General features: G+C 38.0%; 4 protein-coding genes across 5 annotated transcripts in view; 2 read left to right on the top strand and 2 right to left on the bottom strand.

Annotated features, from left to right (window-relative positions):
- LOC116178196 (voltage-dependent T-type calcium channel subunit alpha-1G) overlaps positions 1-21,576 on the top strand; it is a 361,671-nt gene that overhangs the window by 315,566 nt on the left and 24,529 nt on the right. The window lies entirely within an intron of this gene.
- Positions 47-1,672, bottom strand: LOC116178202. Its single transcript, XM_031497635.1, has 3 exons — positions 807-1,672; positions 537-741; positions 47-477 (listed from the first exon to the last, which is right to left on the bottom strand). Exons 1-3 carry the CDS (start codon positions 990-992, stop codon positions 110-112), a joined length of 759 nt encoding a protein of 252 aa, XP_031353495.1. The 5' UTR covers positions 993-1,672; the 3' UTR covers positions 47-109.
- LOC116178201 (lectizyme-like) lies at positions 5,942-7,737 on the bottom strand. The gene is made up of 4 exons (XM_031497634.1): positions 7,462-7,737; positions 7,124-7,415; positions 6,866-7,071; positions 5,942-6,818 (listed from the first exon to the last, which is right to left on the bottom strand). The coding sequence occupies exons 1-4, from the start codon at positions 7,505-7,507 to the stop codon at positions 6,535-6,537; spliced, it is 828 nt and encodes a 275-aa protein (XP_031353494.1). The 5' UTR covers positions 7,508-7,737; the 3' UTR covers positions 5,942-6,534.
- Positions 18,249-20,365, top strand: LOC116178197 (dynein intermediate chain 3, ciliary-like). Its single transcript, XM_031497630.1, has 8 exons — positions 18,249-18,429; positions 18,475-18,688; positions 18,734-18,995; positions 19,044-19,308; positions 19,351-19,731; positions 19,777-20,014; positions 20,069-20,285; positions 20,336-20,365. The coding sequence occupies exons 1-8, from the start codon at positions 18,299-18,301 to the stop codon at positions 20,347-20,349; spliced, it is 1,722 nt and encodes a 573-aa protein (XP_031353490.1). The 5' UTR covers positions 18,249-18,298; the 3' UTR covers positions 20,350-20,365.

The raw sequence follows: 21,576 nt of genomic DNA, 5'->3' as shown, positions 1-21,576 counted from the left end.
AAAAATTTATTAGCCGCTCCCCAGCACTTGTAATTATACAACTAGAAAATTTATATCATTATGTAATTATCAATAAAAATCGTTTGTCGTTATATTTTACATATTACCATTAGTTGGAGCTATATTTAAGTTTTTTTAATTCTAGCAATTGTGTATTAATAATGAGTTGCTGTTCCATTAAAACAGTTTGTTGCCGTAAGTGCTCAATTTTTGCGTCGTAATAGTCTTTTTTTATTTTTAATTTTTTATTCAAATATTCTGCATATTCCGCCCTCGATTCTTCTGCCGTTCGCTTCTTCCCTTTTTTAACAATTTCTGAAGCTGCTGAACTGGTTAGATTCTTGGATGTCGTGGGTTGCGTAGGTGGGATTTTGGTTACCTCGTCAATGTTGATAACCTCGGTGTCGACTTCGTCAACAGGGTTCAATATTATGGGATGAACAATTGCACCACTGGAATTGGAGATCATGGATGTGGCTAAAAGGACAAGGAAAAATTGTAACGTGAAAGTTGTTACAAAATCGTAGCCTATATACTTGTATCATTCGCATGGAAATTGCAGACACTTTCTTTAATTAATGAATCTCCTTCTACCACTACCGGCTTGATAAAAGTGTCCACAATATCCTGCTCGAATGTGGTCAATTTTTCATCACTGGGGGGACCGCCACCTGTTTGGTTTGTTGACCGGTTGATTCTGGCAGCTTTCGCCTTTACGCGAGAATATAAATCTTGCCAAGTCTAAAATTGCAACAATATATATAGCTTTAATAAGGTATTGAGTTGCATATTAATGAAAACATTACTTTTCGCCAATTTTTCCAATCTTTGTAAGGCCTTCCAGTGCTATTCAAAGATGCTGCAACCGTCTTCCACTTCTCGTGTATATTTTTGTTGGTAAAATTAGGTGACGTTTTCCCTGCCACGACGTTTTTATTTTTTTTTAAAAACTGAACAAGTATCAGCTTTTGCTCTTCTGAAGCGCGAGACATATTTTAATTTTAAATTTGAATAAATCGCAAAAATTACAAACGCAAGCGCAATGAATCACAATTTGACAGATTCAAACAAGTGACATGAGAAAAAAGTGAGAATACAGTGGTGCCAAGTTGACAAACTCGAGCGGTTTTCAATTAGTGTCAAGAATACGGAATTTGGTGAGTGAGTGAGTCACCGATGACAAAGTTACCCACTCACCGATTTTTATCGAGCGGTTCAAGAATAGGAGTCTTAAAGGTGTTACAGGTAAATAAAAGTACTCATCAGAATTACGAAAATTGTATTCAATATCAACAATTACATCCTATACACATTATATTCATTGTCAACTTTTATTATTACATATACTTATTCATTCGCGATAAACTTGCCTAATGTCGTCTAAAAATTTTATAAACAGATCATCTACGTTTTTATTGAAAATCCGCCAACAAACTTAATCCAAGTGGGACTGGAAATGTTGGATGGGCACTCCTCTCATCTTTTTCATTATTTTTATTTTGGCGTCTAGCCAACTCCGCTCAATTCCCTGTGTATGAGCTCCAGTCTCTGGATTAACGTAGTTCTCTTGATGATTTACCTGCGATATGCAGGCCATTCGTCAGAGTGGATAACCGATCCCATTTCAACTTCTCTTTGAATTATTGGGAGCAATGTTTCTGCATCTCGTCTTGCCACATAAAAATGAGTTTCGTTAATATTTCTCAAACCAAACACCCACGGCCCATCGATACGTCGTCCATGGTTACGATTATTGTGGATGTCATCATCAGACTCTTCTGATTCTGCAGGTGCATCGCCCTGCAACATTCTTCCTCTACCGTATTTTCTGCCACCGGCAAAACGGGCTTCATCTATTTGCACCGGGTCTTCATGTGTTCCAGTTAATCGACCATTTCTAGTGTCTGATACCATCGAACTGCATACCTCTCTACACATGTTGAACCAATCGATCACGGTAGCGTTGGAACGACCGGTAAGACTAACGACGGAATCGATTGGAATGTCCAATAAGAAAAGAAAGATCAATTCTAATATTTGGACCAGCAACAACTTGCTGTTAATCCTCCCATTTAAATCGTTGTAATGGAAAAATGTATTTCCATTCCGCACCGACCGTGTGGTTTGACAGCCTTTCCTTGGACAGCGCAATATTGGCCTGAATTCTCCTCCACGATCTCTTCTTCGATTTTCTTGCAACGCCGAGCCACATCGATGACAATTTGCAGCATCTTCTACAACGTCCAACAGATTATGTTGTCTCAAAAAATTAGTTGCCGTCTCTTCCGAAGACCTCACGTTCAAATAAAATTCGCGAAGTAACATGTTGAGTGCCAGCAATACGAGCAGCAACGGATAGTTATGAACTAAAATATGGGGAGATTTTGACCAGCTTATATACATGGGGCTACTTAATACTTATCCATTAAGTAATTGTAATTAGCAATAATGGGCCATTAATGGGATAGCAGCCCGCAATTGCAAAAATGCAATTATGGGTGATTGTCTAATGATCATCATGGATCACTAAAATGAAAGTGGTTGAAATGTGCTTTATTTTTTTGAAATACCTGACGAATATTCCAATGTAAAAGGGTAGACCGCATACTACATTCAGATTGATAGGGTGTAGACCGCTATCTCTAAGGTAGACCGCATACTAAACCGGCACCAATATACCTACACAAAGGATAATGGTTTTTTATTACGAACAATTAATGGAATATGTGTGGAAGTAATATTCCTTTAGTTTTGCGCCAGTCATTAAAAGGTTTCTACGCCTTTTCGTACCTTTTTTTTGACTTTGTGGGGAGCGAATATTTCACTACAGCGGCCGCAGCTTCGGCTACATTATAACAACGTCTTGCATAGGTACTCTTCTTCACTGATACCTGCTTTTGTACCTAGTTATAAAGACTGTATAGTTGAAAAGTACAAAGTATAAACTGAAAACTGCGTTAAAATGACACTGACTGTTTTAATTATTTTGAAATCTCTATGGAAACAATTAAATAAAGTGATTTTAGCATGCGTGATTAGGTATCAAAATTTCAAACATGAATAATTTAATTTGGAAAAGTTTTCTACATGTTGCGGTTTCAGGTAAAATTTTATACATAATATGTCATGAAAGTGAGTCTACCTGACTTGGAGGCATTAAAGAGATACTCGGACGCTACGCGTCCTCGTACTTTTCAATAAGCCTCCGCGTCATGTAAACGACCACTTTCATGACTTATTATGTAAATAACTATTACACGACAAAGTCCCCGTTTTGCATCAATACGCCACTCATTATTAGTTTTGTTCGTGATGACAATGAATTTAAAGTTACCAAAGAGTATACAACGAAACTCTTTGAAGTTACATAACAGTAACTTCGTTAAGATGGCGGTACAGTTTTATTTTGTTTATGCGGCAATTAACTTCAACTTTCGCGATAAAAATATCACGTTCGATAAACAGCGGTTTGAATCTTCCTTATACGAATACCTTTAATTATTCGAATTAACATTTTACGCGATCGAAAAATACCGCGCTCGATTTACATAGATTCGCCTTGTACGTTCAGCGAAAAATGCTTGTACTCCGCGATCGAAAATTACATAGCTTCGCCTTGTAAGCTTGGAGAAGAATGCCTCTTTCCCACTCCATTTTCTCTAATGTACACGCCGAGTTAAAAACTCGAAACGGGCCCAACGGAAACCAAGCGTTGGCTATATTTTTATACATGTAAAGAATTAGCAACCCTCACGCTATGGAAGTGCGTTTTTTAGAACCGGCGTATTGACTCTTACTCGTTGTACACTCGCTTCTTATCGTAGCGCGATTCATTTTCTCGCATATTAGTTTCGTACTTTTTCATTATGAAGCGGTACACTGTACTGACATCACAATGTCAAACAAATTTTAACACAAACCGCTTTTCTTTTATTTTCTTTTTTTTAGTACACACACACAAAAATCTCATCTAACATTTAACTTTGGAAGGGCCGGTTCTTTATAATAATAATTTTCTATAATTTAATATAATTCTATAAGTTATAATTTATCTATAATATAATTTCTATAATTTAATATTCTGAGCAGAACAAAGTACGCTAATTTTTCTACAAGCCAACAATATTTTGTTTTTTTACTGTGTTGGTATCCCTCTTTACTTTTATTATTTATGAAAAAATTAAGAAACGTAATAATTTGTTACCAAAGTACACTCCAGCGCAAAGTACAATTGGTGTGATAAATGAGTGTAAATGGTTGTTTGAATGACACATTTTTTACCTACAATTTTTAGCGTATCTCCACAAAAATAAAAATAAAAATGCGCTAGTGTGGCCACTTTGTCCGTCCGTCTGGACGCTACTAACTAGTTCTTTATCTTACGAGCAATTGATCTACTTTTTTCGCTGTTTGGTTCGTTATGATGTTGAGGCTTGCACCAAGGAAGGCATTTTTTCTGCGTTTATTACTAAAAAACTTATTGTAAAAAAAACAAAAATCCATAATTTTACACTTTTGCCGTTTATTGACGATCCCCGAGATCTAATTTTGTATTGTCGGTGTGTCTGTCGTCTGTCTGTCCATCTGTCTGCCCGCCCGTCTGTCCGTGTGCACGATAACTTTGGGCAAAAACGTCGGATTGCTTTGAAAATTGGTACGCATGTTCTCAAGGATATGAGAAAGGTCGCTATTGTTTTTCAGCTACGTAGACTCAACTCAACTCAAAACTGGCCAACCTCCAAAAATTGGGGTTGTATCATTTTTGTTGCAAAGAACCATGAATGTCCGGGTTTTGTGTGTTAGTACATATTCCTTAAACCTCAAGCAACTATGTAGACGAATTAAAAAAAATTGCGCATGCGCAACCCAGCTTTGGCATTTGCACAATCAAAATTTTTTTAATTTGTTAAGAGACTTGTATATACGCACCTAGAATAAAAGTAAAACTAATACTAAATTTTAAAAAATTGTTTTACAAGTCATGCTGATCTGAGGGGACAGAATCAACCCCTTAATAAGGTGTGTTGTAAAATTAATGGATGCACGAAGATCTCGAGGGTCGTTCAGTATTCAGTTGTATCAGATTTTTGTGCTTTTGAATTCTATACGCTAAGATGATTCTTATAAAATGAAGTTGAAGTGACATGTCAAAGAATAGGTTGTACATGCGCAGTGCTACTTCCTTGTGGACGGATTTTTTGGTTAAATTGCTGAAATCGAATTTGGCTGAAGTAACTAATTTTTTCGAAATGCGCTTTTTGTAAAACGTTTACGATCACTTTTTGAACTAGCTATTTTTTATGTTTACTAGTGGCTCTGTCCCGGTTTAGTGCCACAAAATTATGGTAAGCCTTCTGACACGACACCTTTGTTCAGAAATTTAATATTAAGTGTTCGAAACCAGAAAGTAGGTATTCATAATTATTCGAGTAATTATTTATATAGAAATTGAATTACATAGTAGTTAAATAATAACTGAAATACTTGAAGAAGTAAGTAAATAGAAGTATTTGAAATACTTTTCAATTACATTATTATTGAGTACTTAAAAGTTATTTGAAATAGTATTTGAAAGGAATTACTACTTGGAAGTAGTGATTACTTATTTTCACTTATAATTGCACAAGAGGTTTGGATTTTACCAAGTAAATTTGGGTTGTTAAGATAATGAAAATCTGTTGCCTAGCAATTAGACGAGAAAAACTGTCAACTAATAAAAATGCGACACTTAAAATTGAACGGAAATTAAAATACCCGGCCCCAAAGGAGCCTCGTGCTTTCATATTTTCTCGCTAGTAATATGTCATTTTCCTGACTTTTATGTCATAGTAATGTAACTTTACTGACGAGTTTTGTATTAAATTTTACCCGAAATCGTATTTTAATATAAAATTTCAATTTTCTTATAGAACATTTGATTAATGTCAATCTGTCAGTTATGACAGGAGTCATTACAAACATTTAGCATTGTGACAGGTGCGTTCGGTAAAGTGACAGGGGGCAGGAAAAGCAATCTTGTCTACCTCTGCCATGGCAAACTTTTCTGACATAAAGTCATTAAAGGCATTAAAATGAAGGTTGCTTGACGATTTTGGGTAAAAACTACTTAGATTTGGCATGGGGCCTAAACCAAGAATTGTTATCATGTAAGTTGCAACTTTTCTTTAACGACATTAAATTAATAACATCTTGACATTGCTAGAATTTTAAACTGCAAAAAAACTTTGCGTTTTTGGATGAGTCATGTATAAAAAGCTTTTCGCCTCCTACTCCAGCCTGCTGATAGTTTGTCTTTGTCAGTAGAGAAGCATTACCTAACAGCGGCAAGCACTTCCTGCTATTTTACAATTAATTAAAGTTAATTCCTCTCGGTCGAAATTACATTGATTAACAAAAACAGGTTGAACTAAGAACAATCTGGTCTAAATGTTGCTTAGGGACCAAGCGTATCCTTCCTCCGGAAGATAAATGAGTGCTCAATTGTATCAATGTACTTATTATGAACTACCATTCCCCACCCAGAAAAATAAAGAATTAACAAACGGCTTTTGGATTGATCCTGTCATAAAAAATTCGGCACGAAATCCATCTGATAAACCTAGACACTTTAGTGGCAACGGATGGGATCCCGAGCCTTCCGCACGGACTTAAATCCCACGACATTATCCCTATGCAATACGGCACATCCTGCAGATAGGCTATTAATGGACCTCCACTGTCACCTTCGCAAGTGGTTTCGTTCTTTAACCTATACCCGACAACGCAAATCTGGGTGCTATCCACTCGTGCGCCATAACGGTTCACTATTGCATTGCAGCCTGGAATATCGTAATCAGCGAGGATACACGGTTTGTGTTACACAAACTATAGGTATTTATAATGCTGGTTTGGGCCATTTGCAAATCCGCGGTAATGGCCGGGTAGGTAGATCTTCTGTAACCCCATCCGATTATTTCGACTACACCGTAGAATTCTTGACCAGGCCTCGGCAATCTGATCGAATTCAGGGTAGTGGATCTGTTAAAAGGATATTCGACCCTTATCAGTCCTATATCGTAAGGATCGATGCCACTAAAACAAGGCACTCGCTTTGTTCGAGAATGCACCCGCGGTGGTAACTCACCCTCTGAACCGTGTATGATTATAGTGTCTTACAACTTTCCTGATTTGCTTGGTATCGGAACTGCTGTACAAGTTTGTGACGCCGGCCACGACTTGTAGGTCCTTTAGTGGATATTGCTTCGCAAAAATTACGCAGTGGGCGGCCGTTAAAAGCCACACGTTGTTTAGAATCACACACGCACAGAAATGCCCGTTCCGAACATGCTGATAGGAGGCTATAAACGGATACTCGCCATTCGGAGCGTTGAGACCATTCGCGATCCTTTTGTAACGCGCTAAATTATGGGAGGAGGCTAAAATACTACGTTAAATCACCTGTTGTAACGCGAAAAATTTTACCAAGTGCCGTGCCCAAACATAAGAGACTTACGAGCAACGATTTCATCTTCTCAATGCTCACCAAGTGCAAAATTCCTCGTTTAGTACTATTTCTCTTATCATGGATTTGAAGAACATCGCCGTAATCCGCCCGTATTACAATTTACAGGCGCCCGCCAGTGGAATTTCCTGACTTCATTATCTTTATTTTTTTGGAAAAGATTATTGAATGGCCGACCGTTCCAAACCACCAAGATGATCGTAAACCATCGATGGTATGGAGTTTGATGGGATACCAAAGTAGATAATTTCGACGAAGGTTGCTCTTATCTTAATTGCGACTTTACGCTTATAATCCTGCACGTATTAGCGATAAACATTGCAAAACGTCCAATTTAGTCAATTTTATTGAGTAGTTCGGAAATTCGCGGAATGAAACGTCGTATTATGAGGAGGTTGACGAAGAGAATGCAAACAATTTCAACCCATTCAGGTTTTATGTGAAAGATGGTGGTGTAAGATGTGCTTCAACAAGGCTTTATTTGGAGCAGTTGTTGAATGGATTAAAAGATAGTATATGTATGCTTTAAATTTAACTTTATCAACTGTAGGAACGCTATCTAAGTAATCGTCAACATAATGGCGATTAACAATCTTGGATACGTCATTCTTTAGATACTGAGCACAATACGGTGAACAGGTTGAACCAAAGATGCGCATTTGATATTCCGTGGGTGATCTTTTGTCCATCCCTCTCCATAAGAAGAGCTGAGTTAAACGATCCTCTTCTCTCATGACTAATTGTAAAAACATTTTTCCAGTATCTCCGCTCGGAGCAATTGGAAATTGACGAAACGTGAACAATACCAATACGATGTTGTAAGTAAGTATCCACCTCTCAACATGACAATTACTTGTAACAGCTTTGGTATATCCTTCGCGAAAACGATCCTCGATCTTGTCTCTATAGCCTGATGCAGAGGTGTGATCTCTGTTCATCTCCAAATGACGTAATTGTCACAAGTCCTCTTCTTAGCATTTTCATCAGTTCAATAGACCTTTCGTCCTTTTTTGAGCAATCAAGAGACTCGATAAATATTCTTTGACCATGCGATGAAACTCTTCGTCACAGTCGTAAGTGATACAGAAAGTCTAGGGCCACGCAGTCACGTTGTAGGGCTGAATATCCATGAATAACCCAACTTAGTAACGTACGAGAGAGTATAGGGGCATTTGGACCAGCTTTGTCTAATTTAATGAGCGTTATTACTCTCATAAATACCATCCCCCCATATCAGTGAAGTTAGCCTCGCACAATAAAAAAATCCAGAAGTTAAAGAGTATTATTGTTTGTTTTTTGTTAGTTATTGATTGTTTTGACAAAAAAATCGTTTCGCAATGCAGTAGCTATTACAAAATTTGTTAAATGGACGAGGCTAACTTCACATTGCCCGACCCACATTTGATTTTTCAAAGTTGAATAACATTCTTGCATTTCGTGAGGTTAGTTATTGTTTGTTTTGCTATAATCAGCGTTTGTTTCGCGAAATGCAATTCACAGTAATAGTTATTTACATAATTCTACATCTAATCTACATAAAAAAAACAGAAAAATTACTCATTATTGAAGTAGGAGGCACCCTCCGGACCGAGTACTTTAATTTCCGAGGTAACTAGTGTCATTTTACTGACGAGTTTTGCGTTAAAATTTTCCCGAAACCGTCTTTTCTAATATTACATTTAAATTTTTACGTACATATTTTGACAGGAGTGACAGGTGGCAGGAAAAGTAGTAAATTGTTACTGCTACTGTCATGGAAACGACATAAAGTAGGCCTGGAAATGATGGTTTCATGACGGGGAAAAAATTGTGGACAAGCCAACTTCATACTAGCCTGATCCAAATTATTTATTTTTACTGCTCTGCAACTCAAATATATAAAATATAATATTTAACAACTGTTCTGAAACAGGTTACAGGAATCACACGGTACTGTAAATCAATTGGATTTATGGTTGAGAGAAATTTACCTATAGCTTATAGATACATTAGGTACTATAAAAGTTTGCGAAAACTTACCCTTCGTAGTAGGCTATTACTAACATAATATTTACTAACATTTGGAAAACATGTTTTACTGTGTTAATCGTGTAAACAAATATAGAAAACGAGCTAGAAAACGAGCTCCTGGGTATGGCTATAGCATGTGCAAAACCAAATTTTGAACCTGGTGGTAGTTTTGCTTTTATTTAAAGTGTTATGTATGAAATGTCATTTAATTGCTTCCATAAAGAAGAAAGTTGGCACTGCACATCATGCACAAAACCAAATTTGGAAACTGGCGTTAAATTTGCTTTTATTCCAAATAAGTATAAATTGTGCACAACTCTTATGCAGATAAGGCGCATTTTTGTAAACCGAAGTAGCTTAGTAAATAGTTGGGTTATAAGGTAGTAGCATGCTATACCTATCGATGTTTACATTATTGGTAGAGTATGAGCAGGGAATCCTTACACATTAACATTTAATGGCCGCCTGTCATACATTCAAAGTGTACGCTATAAAATGCAAACAGAATCAAGACCATCGAGAAATTCTCAGAAATATTGCATCCTTCCTCCAACATTTAGGAGATATTCACAAGTAAGTTTTTGCATCGCCAGTAGATGTGTCTCGTCTAGAAAATCTTTTGTTCTCCTCATAGGGAGTACCCTTCTCCGACCATCCGCTCCTGAAATATAAGGATTGATAACCAATCACGATAAGGACTTGAGGAGGAGGACTACGATTGGTAGAAACTGTTTCCTTTCGTTGAGGCGTTTTATTAGAGTACCATGAAAGATAAAATCAATTTCTACCCCCCCGTTACCACTAATCTCGAAAAATGTCGCGCAAGTTATAGTTTGTAGAAACACGTTTTACTTTCGAAAACAGAATCTTTTGGGGGAGGGGGGGGGGCTTAAGATAACCAAATTTAATGACCTTTGGGCACACCGTTAAAGTATAGGCTACCTATTGCAAAAAATCCAGAATTCAGGTTCAAAACCGCAGAAGTGGGTCCGGACGGCACGACAGACGGACGGACGGACCAGACAAATTTATTTATTTTTGTCTAAAGGCCCCCCCCCCCGCCATGAATTATTTCCTGAGATGCCGTTTTTCACTTATAATTGCATAAGGGGTTTGTATTTTACCGAGTAAATGAAAATCTGTTGCCTAGCAATTAGACGAGAAAAACTGTCAACTAATAAAAATGCGACACCGCAGGTGGAGCATTTTTAGGTTGACAGTTTTTCGAGTCCAATTGCTAAAAGGAAACAGATTTGAATTGCAACAACCCAAATTTACTCGGTTTAAATACAAATCTCGAGTGTAATTCGGCAGGACAATTTAACGAACAAGAAATTCACCAAACTAATCAATTATTGACAAGACGTCAAAGTAGTCATATGGGAAAGGATAATGCGATAATTGGTTCGAAAATGAATAGTGAAAAAACCACTAGTGCATTTGTCGCTGGAAAAGATGCAGATAACTTTTGCCGCTGTCAAAGTGACAATTGCACTGCGGCTTATGCGATTTTTTGTACATGAGTTGAATTGTCAAAGTAAAACCTGCGCAACTTTTACATGCGACAACCAATTATTGATCTCAAATTTTGCCTTTGGTGGTTGGTGTCAAGTGAAACTTTTGAAAATAGGGGGAGGGTATACGTTCTACATTTCATGGCACGTATTTTAATAAAAGGTCCCATCAAAATGAATTCTTCCTTCGTGACTCCTTTTCGTGATTTTCGGTAATTTCGAAAAATCCTCGAACACGTCAATTTTGTATTCGAGGGGGACAACTTTTGGAATACAAATCACGAACCCAAGTCTTCACCCCTCTACGTAGGGAGCTTAACCCCTAAAATTTTAAATGGAATCCTATGGCAAATGGCATATTATTTGAAATCCAATTTAATCGTGATTACTAATCTGATTTGCTTTTTAAATTCTATTGATTCGTTTCGGAGAACTGACAGGTTCACTTAAGTTTAACAAACAAATTGAAGCGTCAAAATAAAATTTTAATAAAGGTGACAGATCGCATTTGTTTTGGTTTAGAAACGAATCAATTTACTCGCGCTCTCTCCTATCGTAATCAAAACTGTGTCAGTATTTCTGCTCTTCTCATACATCCTTCCTGAGAAACTTCTGTTGCATTTTCCCTTTAGCTACATTTTTTACGCGATTGTGCACAAATTACGATCTCAACAATTTTTTCCGCACTCTCTCTAACGTAATCAAGTAAAATGCTACTGTGTAAGGATTTCTGATCTCCTGCTACCTCTTTCTCAACAAACTCCTGTTACGTTTCCCCTGTTGCCAGATTTTTACACGATTTCGCAGAAAATAGGATTTCAACGACTTATTTCTGCCCTCCTGTTAAACTCTTCTCGTGATATACTGTTACATGACCCCATTTGTCACATTATGTACACGTTTAAACGACTTACTTACACTCTCCGCCTACCGCAATCATTTAGGTATTTATGTTTTCCTGTTACACCTTTCTCGAGAAATTCCTGTTACATTCCCACTTACTACATTTTTTACACAATTGTGCAGAAAATTACTTACGCTCTTTACCTAACATAATCAGGTGAAATCATACTGTATTGAAGTATTTATTCTTTCCTGTTGCACCTTTCTCGAGAAAATCACGTTACATTTCCCCCATTGCTACATTGTTCCTGCAATCACGCCATCTTTCGGCCGAAAACTGGAAGAATGTTAAGTATAACTTCTTTCGTTTACTCGGCTGAGGTAAAGCGGTGGTTGTACAGTCGGTGCAGATTCAAGCCATTTGTACTTGCATAAAGATCGGTAATAGGGGATTCGAGTGGAAGGTTTAAATCGGAAGCAACGAACGGGTCTAAGTGAGGCAAACCGATTTCCGATATCCCACTTCTAACGTTCTCGTTTAGACTGTTGGCAGCACTCGCTTATGTTCTGGTCGCCTTGGTAACATCTTGGAAAGTAGCTTGCTGGAATGACACTTTACCAAAATCGATTCGTTGATGCAAATCACTCCCAATTTTCTTTTCTTATATCGCTGCTATGGTAACCACATAATTTAGTTGCTTTCTTCATTGGTCGAAATTCGATATGGATAATTTTAAATGCGCAATAGACGCACTCCGAAGTTTGTTACGTTTACCTTGATAAATGCAATTCGCGGAAATCGGGGTTTTCGCATGTGTACTACGTCCGTTGTTAAACAATGTCTCCTTCACGAAAATTAACGACACTAGACGCTACACCTTTCTCTCAAGCTTGCTGTGTACTTCGCTATTTATATTAAATTCAGAACGGAACCAACTACATTTCCCCGATCGGCGTCCTTTTTAAAGCAATAGACTGCAAACTCTCGGCTACAACAGAACCAGCGAAATAGGGGAGTTCACTGCTACTGTGGTGACGACTCGCGCCACAATGGTATACGTCCAAAAATTTAAATGCAAAGTGATCGCCCGTTACAAGGACCACACATATTCTTATGATTCGAAGACGCCTTCAGAACAGATCGGTGTTCAAAATACTACAGCTAATACTAGCTAAGTTTCTTGGTGGGGTGGTGAATTGCTCATTACTTAGATCTGTTCCACAAGATTATGTCTAACGGGTTAATTCAAAACTATCGTAATTACCAATGAGATATTACCATATCCACATATTACATTCGATTTAATAAATACGTTGATTGGAATTGTAAATATGTACGACGATCAGTTACCGTCACAAGTCTGATGACAACTTCATTAATTACGTTTTCATTTAATTACATTGACATACCGCGATAACGAGTAATCTTTTTGTGGCACTTGGGATTTTATTACAAAAAAAAATAGGAAAAACTCCAATTATTTTATCGCAAAGGTGACAAACATTGATAGTAGGTATACAGAAATGATAAGGAAAAATTGCAAACTTTTGGCACAGACAAATACAACATTAGTGCTCAATAAATTTCCTTAGAAAGAAAATTTTTTACAGAGGATCCTATTGAAAAACTACGTAAGGAGTTAATTAAAACCAATAACCACGTATACAAATTAACTATTGTTTGAAGATTATTTCCTTCTAGCGTTTAAAAGTGTGTCTCCCTAGTTTGTAACAATTTGTTAACAAACCGCTGTGGGATTTGTCGCATCAAAATAAATGCGACACGAAATCCATGGAGTATACCAGGATACCTTAGCGGCAACGGAGGGCGTCCCGCGCATTCCGCATGGACTGAGATTCCACGACATTATCCCTACGCAGTGCGGCACATCCTGCAGATAAGCGATCAATGGACCTCCACTGTCACCGTTGCAAGTCGTTTCGTTTCCCAACCTGTAACCTACAACGCAAATCTGGCTGTTATCAACTGTGGCGTACTGGCTCACTATCGAGTTACACTCTGCAAGGACACACTATAGTTGGGAATATACGTTAAATGTTACTACACACGATTGGTACTTATGATACTGGTTTGAGCCATTTGTAAATCAGGGGTAATAGCTGGATATGTGCTTCTTCTATAACCCCATCCTACTATCTCGACTACACCGTAGAATTCCTGGGCATACTCCGGTAGTCTAATCGAATTTATACTAGCGGATGGATCAAATGGATAACTGACTCGTACCAGGCCTATGTCATTCGGTTTAGTTCCGCTAAAAACGCTTTTCGTAAAGGCCACCAATCCAGAAGGGTAACTCACCCTGGAAATCGCGGATGCGAATACTGCCTCAACACCTTCCTTACTTGCCTGGAAGTGGAACTACTGATCAAATTTGTGATACCGGCAACGATCTGAACCTCGCTTAACGCATACTGCCTAGCGAAGATAACGCAATGTGCGGCTGTTAACAGCCACACATTGGTCAAAATTACACACGCACAAAAATGGCCATTGATCACATGCTGGTAAGAAGTTACAAACGGATATTCGCCATCCGGAGAACTAACTCCATTCGCGATCCGTTTGTGGCTCGACAAACTGTAACGGGTGGACGCTACAAACACAGCGTTAAAATCTGTAAGGGCATCTAAAAATTGTTTACCAACGGTGCTACCCAAGTATATCAGACCAAAAAGCAAGAGTTTCATTATTGCACTGCTTATCTTGTATGATTTTTTCCATTTTTATTGCAATGTTTAATCTCGAAAAAAATCCTCTCATAAATCCATAATCTGCCCGTGTTGAGCCATTTACAATGGAAGTGTACTTAAATGCCTTTCAGTTCAAAATTTAACATTCTGCAGACCAGAAAGTTATCAAAATAAACAATTTGTCCTATACTGTAAAATCTGGAGCGTAAAAGTTGGAATAGAGGGGTTTTAAAAAATTCGCAAAATAGTGGTGGTTAAAGTTGAAAAATTACATTGGTGGTTCACGTATTGACACACTAAATAACAGTCTGATTAGTGAACAACATTTTTATTAATCCAGATTTTCCTGGAAAAATCTTTGATGTACGCTTTCATTATTAATGTCAATGGCACAGAAGGTTTCATGTTTTATCCATGGGGGCTTACCTTCTCTGCTGTGCTAGTTTTTCTTAGTAATTTTAATACACTCTACTAACAAAGCAGCTTCCCTGATTACTCCAAATTCGTGGCGCAATTTGTTTACAATTCACGGAGGGGCTAACCACTGTGGAATTCTGGTGTATAACCTCTTGGAATTGATCGAATTCTTATGGAATTCACGGAACTCTTTTGGAATTCACGGAATTTTTTTAGAGTGTATGAAATTATCGATGAATTCCAAGTCTTATTGCAAGCTATTATAGTGAAGATTGTGGCTTCTTTTAATCGCTCGGTATGACTGTAGGTATCTTTTGTACGGAACTAAATTCATCTCATCCGTCACAACGTCACGAGGCGCTGTTCGGAAACGGCTTGTTTCTTCTTGCAATTAAGAATGAGAAAAAGCTCAACAAATACGTTTTCAATTATGTTTATTTCGACGACAACAAAAACAAAACCTTTTCGTTAGGTACTATATAATATAATAACTTGATTTTTAATCAAATTGCACCAACATAGCTGGCCGCATTAAACAATTCGTTTAATTATTCATCTTCATTAAGCAATTGACTTAAATTACGTACCGTCCGCTTATATAGTCCAGATTTTGTTTTAATAGTCGCGACTCTGATGATGTGATCATTACCGGGATGAACTTCGATAACTCGTCCAATTTTCCAGTGCGCAGGAGGTGTATTATTTTCTTTAATTAACAGTCCCTGGTTTGACATTATCTTGTGCTGTTTTCCATTTTGTACGAACTTGGAGATCTCCAAGGTAGTCCCTTGACCAGCGATTCCGAAATTGTAGCTTTTTTCTATTCTATAACTTTTGATTGAGAAGTCTGATCGAAAAAGTACGAATTGTTTTGGATTCTACGCACTAAAATTAATAAGAAAAAGTGTTTTCCCGAGAAATTTTGGTGCAGTCGATTTTTGGAAAAAAGGAAGGTTATACACTGCCTTTTTTTGCCCCGAAAAAAAAATTGTCTCAGATCGACCCGGAAAAAAATTTTTCTTATAGAACGTGGCCTGTAGAATCCATAATTTCAAACAGTTCCAAGATTGGGCTACTAGTTCAAAAGTTACAGCTAGGGAATGCAATCCCGCAGCAAAATCTCAATCCCGGTATTTGCGGGATCGTTAGATGTTAATCCCGCAAAATTTTAAATAAATTGGCAAATAAGCCATTTTGTACGGTTAACTTCTGCATTAAAATAAATCGCTAATTATCACAATAAGTATTCAACAAAAAAGTACCTTCAGGCTAACTTAGAACTCAAAAATTCACCTGTAAAGCACAAATAGGTGAACTTCTAAAGTGCCTCAAAAATCATAGTACATTTTTAACGAAAAAAGTTTAACAATTATTTTAAAAATAATTTCTCCGTTATGCGTTTCATTAACAAAGCAAACAGAGTCGTTCCTTTGGTCGACAAATTCCTCAGTCCCGCAAATCCCGCAAAAATGCTGCGGGATCCCGGTATTTCGAGATCCCGCGATCCCGGTATTGCATTCCCTAGTTACAGCCCTTTGAATTTTCTTTCGAAATTGGTTTCTAGTAAGGCACCGATTCTAACTCCCAAAATTTTGCAAGTTGTTCTTGTAATATAAAGTTTTCTGAAACCTTCACTACATTACACGCAATAGTATGATCATTTTCTTTTGAATTTATTGGTCCTGAAATAATCCATCCTAAAGAAGTAACCCGAAAGAATGCCGCGTCCCCCAAGGATGACACATATTGATCCTTACTTAACTAATTCGCGCCTTTTTTCAACATCATGTCTAGTAATTAAGTGAGCGATCTTTCTAGATCTAATTGAATTCGCCATGACCCTCCGAAGTGCACCCCACTTCGGCGAATTCTTAAAAAAACTACGCTCTCAATTTTGCAAAATTGTATTATGACATTGTAAACCAATTATCTCGGTGCCTATAGCGCGCTCGCACCTCCAGATTCGGTATGGGGTCTTATGGACTATAATTGCCTCTCTTACTAGTTTGCGTCAGTCTTCGATAATACTATCCTTGTTTCTAACCGCATTGATGTCAAATTGACATATGATTAAATGGAAGTATAACAATAGTTATTTACATAATAAGTCATGAAAGTGGTCGTTTACATGACGCGGAGGCTTATTGAAAAGTACGAGGACGGCTAGCGTCCGAGTATCTCTTTAATGCCTCCAAGTCAGGTAGACTCACTTTCATGACATATTATGTATAAAATTTTACCTGAAACCGCAACATGTAGAAAATTTTTCGAAATTAAATTATTCATGTGTGAAATTTTGATACCTAATCACGCATGCTAAAATCACTTTATTGAATTGTTTCCATAGAGATTTCAAAATAATTAAAACAGTCAGTGTCATTTTTAACGCAGTTTTCAGTTTATACTTTGTACTTTTCAACTATACAGTCTTTATAACTAGGTACAAAAGCAGGTATCAGTGAAGAAGAGTACCTATGCAAGACGTTGTTATAATTAGCCGAAGCTGCGGCCGCTGTAGTGAAATATTCGCTCCCCACAAAGTCAAAAAAAAGGTACGAAAAGGCGTAGAAACCTTTTAATGACTGGCGCAAAACTAAAGGAATAATTACTTCCACACATATTCCATTAATTGTTCGTAATAAAAAACCATTATCCTTTGTGTAGGTATATTAATATTTAAAAATATCCACATAGTCTGCATTATAATTATCCCATCGTTGATTGAATAACTTATTCAACGAATGATCTAATTGTTATTTTGCATGTACTAGGACTGTAATGGGCGTCAGGTAAAAATATTACAGTACTAGTCAGGTAAAGATCAACTTTCTAATGTCAAAATAGCCCTGAAATTTAGATTTTCTTGACGGTTTCAGGTAAAACATAATCTCTTTGTGCTGTCATTGTCACGTTTGGCAAGCATGTACTGTATAAGCACCATACTGAATTTGGAGGTGCGAACGCGCTATAGTCATTCTATGCAATAAAAACCCTCCTGAGATAAAATTACCTCTTTTACCTCCGACTCCGCGAGCCTGCAGATTCCGGAACCCAATATGAAAACAATTCTCCATAGAAATCAAAAGACGCAGAAAAGACGTTGTTAATTCCACTACTCACTTACGAATCTTTCTTTACAATTCCAACAATCGTACTATTTATACACCCTGTACGATAAGTGATGCCTAACTTAAAATCTCAAAACACTTCGAAAAAATAAATCCAAATTGAGAACTACGGATTGAATAAACGCGGATTCCATGAAAACAAAAATCGGCAATTCTGTCAAATATCAAACATGGAAGTGCAATATGTGTACCAAAAAAAACGTACAGAGTTTGGTCGGCAGTGTGTATTCAGCGACAAAGGTCCTGACTTGATAGACAATTATCCCTCCAACTGGGTCCTGCTTGAAAACTACATTCTCAAGTGAGAAACTCACGATGATACAGTTACTCACAACTCGTATTCCAGAGATCCATTCTCGCAAGGAACCCAATGCAATTCCATCCTAGCGGAGCACGACGCGAACACAACGCGGGCCACTTTCGTTCACTCCGGCATGAATCACACCGAGGGCGGATGGCCTAAGGACATAAACAAGGAAGACGAGGAGCAGACCAAACGATACCGTCGAAAAATTGAGAAGGAAGACTCGTATAATCCGATTCTTATGCATCTGTGCAAAGTAAGGGTGGAAATTATCTCCTTTGCTCACTTGTGTCCATTCCAGAACATGGAGGACTCAGTATTACAGAATAATTCCATCAATATCTACCAGCAGTACTTTTCCGATGTTGAACCAACTCCGCTCGTGGAGAAAAGTTCGGCGCGTATCGTCAACGTGTACCAAGATCAGTGCCCTACGAAACGAGTGGTTAATCGTATCTCTTGGTCGCCTGATGGCGGTACCAAGTTGGCGGTGACTCATTGCGATCTTAAATTCCAGCAACCATTTGATATTCCTACGTCCCATTCGTACATTTGGGATATCGGTGCGGCGTTACGTCTCATTTGAGTACCGGCTCACTTCCTGATTGCAGAAAATCCCAATCGCCCACTCCTGATCTTCCAGCCGAAATTTACCCCGATGGTTTGCTTGGAGTATCACACGAAAGATGTTAACACGCTCGTGAGCGGGCAGTTGAGTGGAAGGCTGGCCGTGTGGGATTCGCGCAAGGGTTGCGGGCCGGTCAATAGAAGTCTGACGGAAGTAAGTCATCGCGAACCCGTGATGTCAGTGTTGTGGATCAATTCCAAATCTGGTTTGGAGTTTTTCAGTACTTCAACCGATGGACAAGTTAAATGGTAACGAAGAGTTATACGCGTGCATTTCACTTGAAATTACAGGTGGGATGCACGGAAACTGACGGAACCCTTGGAAACGCTGATACTAAGCTCTCCGGGACAGATTATACAAAAAGCAATGAGCGCCTCGTGCTTGGAGTATGAAACAACTATTCCCACCAGGTTCATGGTGGGCACGGAGAAAGGTGTCATAATCTCGTGCAATCGCAAAGGAAAGTCACCTAGTGAAAAAATGGCCCTCCGATTCTCGGCGCATTTAGGCCCGGTCTTGGCTATACAACGTAACGCAGCGTATGTAAAGAATTTCCTCAGCGTCGGTGATTGGACCGTTCGAATATGGTCCGAGGATTGTAAGGAAAGTTCGATTATGTGGACCTGCTACCATAGGGATCGGTTGACTGACGGCGCCTGGAGCCCCACTAGGTAAGGGAGGTGGTCTGATTCCAGTCCTAGTTGCACGTTTTCCAGAGTGTCTGTATTTTTTACGACACGGAGCGACGGTTCGTTGGATGTATGGGATATACTGCAGCAACAGGAGCGGGCTTGTATTAGCATGAAGGTCAGCGACGAACCCCTCAGTTGCCTACGTGTTCACGAACAGGGTCGTTTGGTTGCCGTTGGTAACGTGAGGGGCACCACGAACTTGGTGCAATTGAGCGAGAACTTGTCCTACAGTACTAAACTAGACAGAACGTTACTAACTGCGGTACCACAACCTGACGGTTAATGAGAAAATATTGATTGCCCCGAATTGTTTAAGATGTTTGAACGCGAAAGCAGGCGAGAAAGAATCTTAGAAGCTCGCAATAGAGAAATAAAGCTAAAATTGAAAACAAAAAGCGGCCTTGCTGTTGGAGCGGACAGTGTTGCTGTTATGGAAGTTACGGAAACGGTGGAGAAAACTGTAGCAAGCGATCCCGAAGTATATGCCAGCGAAGAGGAGTTCTTCAGCATTATCAGTGCTGCAGAAGCGAAAGGTTGAGGATCATCCGAATTGATTGTATCAGTCTAACAAGCCTTCTTTTAGATACACTTAAATAGGAGAGACTCTTTCGGCATTGGATTAATGTTGTGATTTATAAGTTTTATTTATTCCATTTCACTTTAAGTATACGTTAACCAGTAACACCTTGATGATTTTTTGTTTGTTATGGTGTCTTTGGAGAACTACCAAGTAAACTCTTTTTTATATAGGTAGTTTCTCGAGCGGTTTGCTCGGATCAAAAAATCTTTTGGGTTGCTGTAGATATTATTGGAACTATGAAATTGCTCTATCACACTTTACACACGAAAATTCCCCAAAAGTAAGAATTCTTCCAAGAATAATGGATCGTTCTAGAAAGTTATGAAAATAGCTGGCATCTTTAGTTCGTACCAACACAAGATATGTGTTTCTTGTCGGTACAAGTACAGAGTAAAATGAGTACATGTTTTAAAAACGGAAATTTTATCATTAATCTCATATTCGAAACAAGTCAACCTGCTAAATATAAATATTCATTACTGCGTTAATTAACAAAACAAAGAAACATGTCGTGGCATCAAAATATTAGTGTAAATTAATTAATTCAATAACAAGTGCAATTATGCCAGTCTTGACCTAACGCAACTCGTCCCCAGTTGAGTAAGACCCCGTAGAGAATGGCGTGTATAGGAAATGAAATGCTAAAAAAAAAATTCAATTATAAATAAACCACTAGATGCCGATGTCCAAACTGCGGCAGCCAAAGAACACGAATACGCCGCATAAATACATATTTGAATTCTAGTTTTACCAGTTCTTCGAAAACGTATGCTAAAAATTCGCGCCTTTTTTAAGAAAGCAAAAACCACTAATTTTTAAATCAAACTTAGCGCACAAAGTTGGTTCCAAGTTTTGAGTACCATTTTTGACAAATCAATTTTTCCACCGTTTACTACTCTTGATCCATCGTATAAGCTTTTCTGCAGTGCGATTACACTGTATAGCTGCAATAATTAAGGCACCAGTGAATTACAGAAAATGAATTGAATTAATAGAAACTTTTGAGCTATTTTGATCGCAGCATCCGCAGTGCGTAATTTGATACTTTTATTAAATTGGAACAATTACAAGCAAAGTTATTCGAAAAATTTAACCAAGAATTCTTAAAAAATGAAAAATGGATCAAAAACACAAAATGTTAATGGGCTGGAGCCTAGGGCCTAAGATTTTAAATACGGCCAATTCACCCAAAATTAATTTTTTTTGTTTATTATTCCCGTAGCAACGAATTATTGCTTTTGTAT

Source organism: Photinus pyralis, unplaced genomic scaffold (assembly GCF_008802855.1).
Source record: "Photinus pyralis isolate 1611_PpyrPB1 unplaced genomic scaffold, Ppyr1.3 Ppyr1.4_LG8, whole genome shotgun sequence".
Lineage (NCBI taxonomy): Eukaryota > Metazoa > Arthropoda > Insecta > Coleoptera > Lampyridae > Photinus > Photinus pyralis.
This window is presented reverse-complemented; position numbering and strand designations above follow the sequence as displayed.

Excerpts from the sequence above, each read along its gene's own strand:
- LOC116178202 (XM_031497635.1), bottom strand. The coding sequence starts at position 992 with ATGTCTCGCGCTTCAGAAGAGCAAAAGCTGATACTTGTTCAGTTTTTA. Across the intron at positions 742-806 it reads ATTGGAAAAATTGGCGAAAA|ACTTGGCAAGATTTATATTC; the intron begins GTAATGTTTTCA and ends TTGCAATTTTAG. Across the intron at positions 478-536 it reads TTTCCATGCGAATGATACAA|CCACATCCATGATCTCCAAT; the intron begins GTATATAGGCTA and ends TTGTCCTTTTAG.
- LOC116178201 (XM_031497634.1), bottom strand. The coding sequence starts at position 7,507 with ATGAAATCGTTGCTCGTAAGTCTCTTATGTTTGGGCACGGCACTTG. Across the intron at positions 7,416-7,461 it reads ATGTTTGGGCACGGCACTTG|CCTCCTCCCATAATTTAGCG; the intron begins GTAAAATTTTTC and ends GTAGTATTTTAG. Across the intron at positions 7,072-7,123 it reads AATCATACACGGTTCAGAGG|TGGCATCGATCCTTACGATA; the intron begins GTGAGTTACCAC and ends GCCTTGTTTTAG.
- LOC116178197 (XM_031497630.1), top strand. The coding sequence starts at position 18,299 with ATGGAAGTGCAATATGTGTACCAAAAAAAACGTACAGAGTTTGGTCGG. Across the intron at positions 19,309-19,350 it reads ACCGATGGACAAGTTAAATG|GTGGGATGCACGGAAACTGA; the intron begins GTAACGAAGAGT and ends TTGAAATTACAG. Across the intron at positions 19,732-19,776 it reads GGCGCCTGGAGCCCCACTAG|AGTGTCTGTATTTTTTACGA; the intron begins GTAAGGGAGGTG and ends CACGTTTTCCAG.